Below are 4,321 nucleotides of genomic sequence, written 5' to 3'. Positions count from 1 at the left end.
GTCAAATATTGGTAGCTCAAACATAGACGACCAGAGAATAAGAATGCTTGAGTTTCAAATGATGCAAAACATGTCAATGAACAACATGCTTGCTAACCAACAAATGCAAATGATGATGCAACAACAACAGCTGATGCAGCAATCTTTTCTTCATTCCACTACTGGTTTCTCTACTTATCCTCACATGACAACTCCAAGGCATACTCCACCTCCTCCTGGGTATGTGCCAATTGTAATACCAAATTCAGCTCCAAATGCTATATATGCTGCTCCTGGGATCTCGTATCATCACCCCCATTATTATCGACATTTCCAGCCTCCTCCATATCCACAGTTTAATGCTGCGCAAAATACAACATCAGAATGTAAATCAATCTAACAATAGCCAGCATATCCAAAGGGACTTGAGAGTTAACTTGCAACAACCTAATCCGACAGCGTATCAGACAGACAGGCGCCATAGGCCACAGCAAAGTAAGAATCACAACAAAAGTCAAATTCCTCCTAGGCGTCATAATAGCAATAGACAGCAAACTCCCAAAGAAGTAATAACAAAACATAGGCATCAGGAAAATGAAAACCTGACACATATACAGCAAATGCAGAGTAAAGAGGGTTCTCCACTATTTAACTCTCCGAGCGATATCCCATGTGATTTTTCTGCAGTCAGTCTTCCTGTTGGCAAAAGTCCTATGCAAACCATATCGTCCTCAAATTACGTATACCCTCTTCAACCAGATGTAACAACAGTTGTAACCGACAGGGTCTGTCCTCCAACAACAAATGTGAATGTTCCTGAACCTGTAACATCTAACAACTCATCCAAAACAACATACCACCCGATCTAGGACTAAGCGAAGACCGGCAAAATCACCATATCTAAAACCAACTTCTCATATTAATACTGAAGAACATCTCAGATTAACAACAATTAATATGGAAGGGAAGGGAAATGCATTATTTATTAACTCACTAGAATCATCTTCTGACATTATTTGTATCCAAGAACATTGGTTATATGAATTTCAAAAACAATCATTATGTAATGTTCTACCAAATATGGACATGTTCACTAGATGCAGTGATACAAATGAGGAAATTTCAAATTTTAACCGGCCAAGAGGCAAAGGTGGTGTTGCAATAGCTTGGAAAAGATTCTTGACTCCATCCATCTGTGAAATACCATTGGGAAACAACAGGATAATTGCAATTGAGCTGAAACCACCAATGAAGATTTGCATCATTTGTGTATACATGCCCACAAACAATTCTGGGGACTCATATCTAGAATATACAGAGTGTCTTGATGTTATTAGCTCTCTTCTATCAATGTACTCAGTATCGCATAGAATCGTCATTATTGGAGACTGCAACGGAACGTTAAAACAGCCTAGAAACTATAACAAACACGATTTACTTCTGCAAGCCTTTGTTCATGAAATAGATTTTCAATCTGATCGCTCAGAGAAATCAACTTTTTTTCATCATTCTGGAATGTCAACCTCTCAAATTGATTATATCTTGCACAATGCCACAAATGCTTTTCTTTCGGACTATAAGATCCATGACCAATGTCATCTCAATACATCAAGCCATGTTGCTGTGAGTGCAAAAATGAACGTCAAATCAAAACCACTGAATAAAGCAATCAAATCAGGCTATGTCAGTAAATTCAAACTGCAGTGGAAAGATATAGATAATGAAACATATCATAATCATATCAGTAATGACCTCTCTCAGCACAATATTGAAAATCACTCAATAGAAGAAAGCATGAACTTTCTATGCAACTGTCTTAAAAAAGCTGCTACAGCTGCTGTACCATCAAAGATCATCAAATTAAAAGGTCCACATTTCAAGGCATCTCCAACCACTCTTATGCTGCTCAAAACTAGTAAAGAAAAATATCAATTCTGGAAATCTCATGGCAAGAAAAATGATCATCTTAAAACAGACAAAATACTGGCGCAACGAAATCTTCGCAAACAACTCCGAAAGGAACAGTATATGGATTCTACAATGAACTAATGGACAATCCTAGCAATGATATGTTTCATAAACTCATTCGTCGTAACAGAGGCTCCAAAAATAAAGATGCGATCTGTATAATAGAAAATGGCGAGCACCACTACTCTGCAAAGGACCAAACAAATAGCTTCTCTAGATACTTTGAAGACTTGGCTGTTCCGAAAGACAATGGTTATGATCCAGAATTTTTAGATCTCTGCAATATCCGGCATAACATATTTGATGAACTCTGCAAACAAAACAGCGACGAACCACAATTTAGTTCTCAAAATATCTGTGATGCAATCAAACAGCTACATTCTGGCAAAGCAACAGATGAACTAGGTCTTGCTGCTGAGCATTTTAAAAACTCACCAACAACAGTTACTCATTTTCTTACAAACTGTTTCAATAACATTTTCATCAATCATCATCAACATGATATCTTTAAATCTGGTATCGTAACACCTGTGCTAAAAAAAGGGAAAAATCCAATGTTAATGGACAACTATAGAGGAATTGCCGTTACACCTGTCAATTCAAAACTCTTCGAATGTACTATACTACCTCGATTAACCTTGAATTTTTTATTGTGTACAGTAAATCTTATAAGTAAATATTGATAGGGCCTAGATATTTTTACCTTTTACTGCGTAAATTATTTTATCAGTCCTTACATATTTTAGATTTTATCTAATAGGGCCTAGATATTTTTACCTTTATTGCGTAAATTATTTTATCAGTCCTTAAATATTTTAGATTTTACCCGTGTACAGTGAATTTAAAAATTTTAAGTTAGTTAGGGAATTTTTTTTAGTGCATAAATTTTAATTAACTCCCGTCTGGATGATATCCGCTGATGAGAAGGTGTTCTATAACTGGAAGGATTTACGAATAGAAGAAGAAGAAGATCATAGCCTGGCTACAAATATAATTTTTTGATATGTTGTTTGGGATATTCCATATTTTCTGAAATGCTAAATGGTTTACTACAACTCGCCTGCTCACGACAGATATATGTTATAGCATCCATCATATTTCCAATACTTATATAGTGAGAAAAACATGCCCATCTGAATTTTTATTAGGGTATAAATGACATTTATAGTAGGCATTAACAATTATGGTTGAAAATATGTTAATTTTTACTCAAAGTATGTCACATAACCAAATATCTAGCATATTGGTTACATAGGGTAAATCACTTTTTCTTCATATTGCATGATTCTTAGGTGGAGTCATACTTAAATCTAACAATACCAACTGGTCAATTTAAATGTCCCTATTGTATTGTCAATTTTAAAAACAGGTTGAGCTATAGGTAAAGTTTTACAGTAACACCTATAGTCAACTCACTGTAAATAATATACAATTATGACCCTCTGAGTAGGTAAATATCCAAAATGGTTAACCCGAGTAAGGGTTATTCCAAGAGGGCGTAACCTGATGGACTTATAACCTGGCCGTTTCCATATTTGATTTTGTTTCTCTGACATAAAGTGACGTTTCACTTGAAAGGGAGTCAGTTCTTGATCATTGAGTACGACAATGTTTATTAACCGATGTATAATAGGGTTGTTCGATGAAGGCTTCAATTTGTTGGGGTTACTCAACGGGAATAATAGGGTTGTTCGATAGAGGCTTCAATTTGTTAGGGTTATTCATCGCTCCTGCCAATTTTTTGAGAAAAAAAGCATCGAAATTAAACTATGACACTTATTCCGAATCAGCCAATCAAGTATTTATTATATGATGTAAGGTAAAAAAAAAAGACAATTTTGATTTAATAACTTTGACAGAAAATAACTGTTAGTTGCGCCACTCTACTGTTTATGGTAGAACACAAATTATGCCGAAATTTATCTTAGACGATTAAAATACAACTTCAACAAGTATTCTAAATATGTTCACTGATATCAAAAGAAAATATCAGTATTATTTACACAGGAATAAACATCATTTACCGGTTTGTTTAGCCTCATTTCAATAAAGAAGAAATAGAAGGAGCATTGATAGCAAGAGTGGCCCTGCTCTGTCGAAGCAAACGGTTTCTCTCTTTTTGAATTATGTAAAATGCTCTCAGAGTTTTCGATGGTTGCATTAATTTGTTTCGTCCTTTTCGATTTGTGGGATTTTAACATCGGTAAACTGCTCTCTTCTTAATTATATCGATGTCTTGCCTACGTTACCTAGGTGTTGCAGACTCCTGACTTGGGACAGGCACATACATACATAGTGTGGCGGGGTTAAATAGGTTAACTATAAAAATCATTAGAAAAAGTCTTAACACGTCAGATGGATGAAAATACGAGTG

The 4,321-nt window shown here is 35.3% G+C and overlaps 1 protein-coding gene across 1 annotated transcript; it reads left to right on the top strand.

Moving 5' to 3' along the window:
- Positions 1-2,027: 2,027 nt before the first annotated feature.
- On the top strand, positions 2,028-2,630 carry LOC139492153 (uncharacterized). The gene has a single exon (XM_071280294.1). The coding sequence runs from the start codon at positions 2,028-2,030 to the stop codon at positions 2,628-2,630; it is 603 nt and encodes a 200-aa protein (XP_071136395.1).
- Positions 2,631-4,321: the final 1,691 nt, after the last annotated feature.

The sequence above is a fragment of the Mytilus edulis genome, chromosome 10 (genome assembly GCF_963676685.1).
Source record: "Mytilus edulis chromosome 10, xbMytEdul2.2, whole genome shotgun sequence".
Taxonomy (NCBI): Eukaryota; Metazoa; Mollusca; class Bivalvia; order Mytilida; family Mytilidae; genus Mytilus; species Mytilus edulis.
The sequence above is the reverse complement of the archived record's forward strand: the minus strand, read 5'-3'. Positions and strand labels throughout refer to the sequence as shown.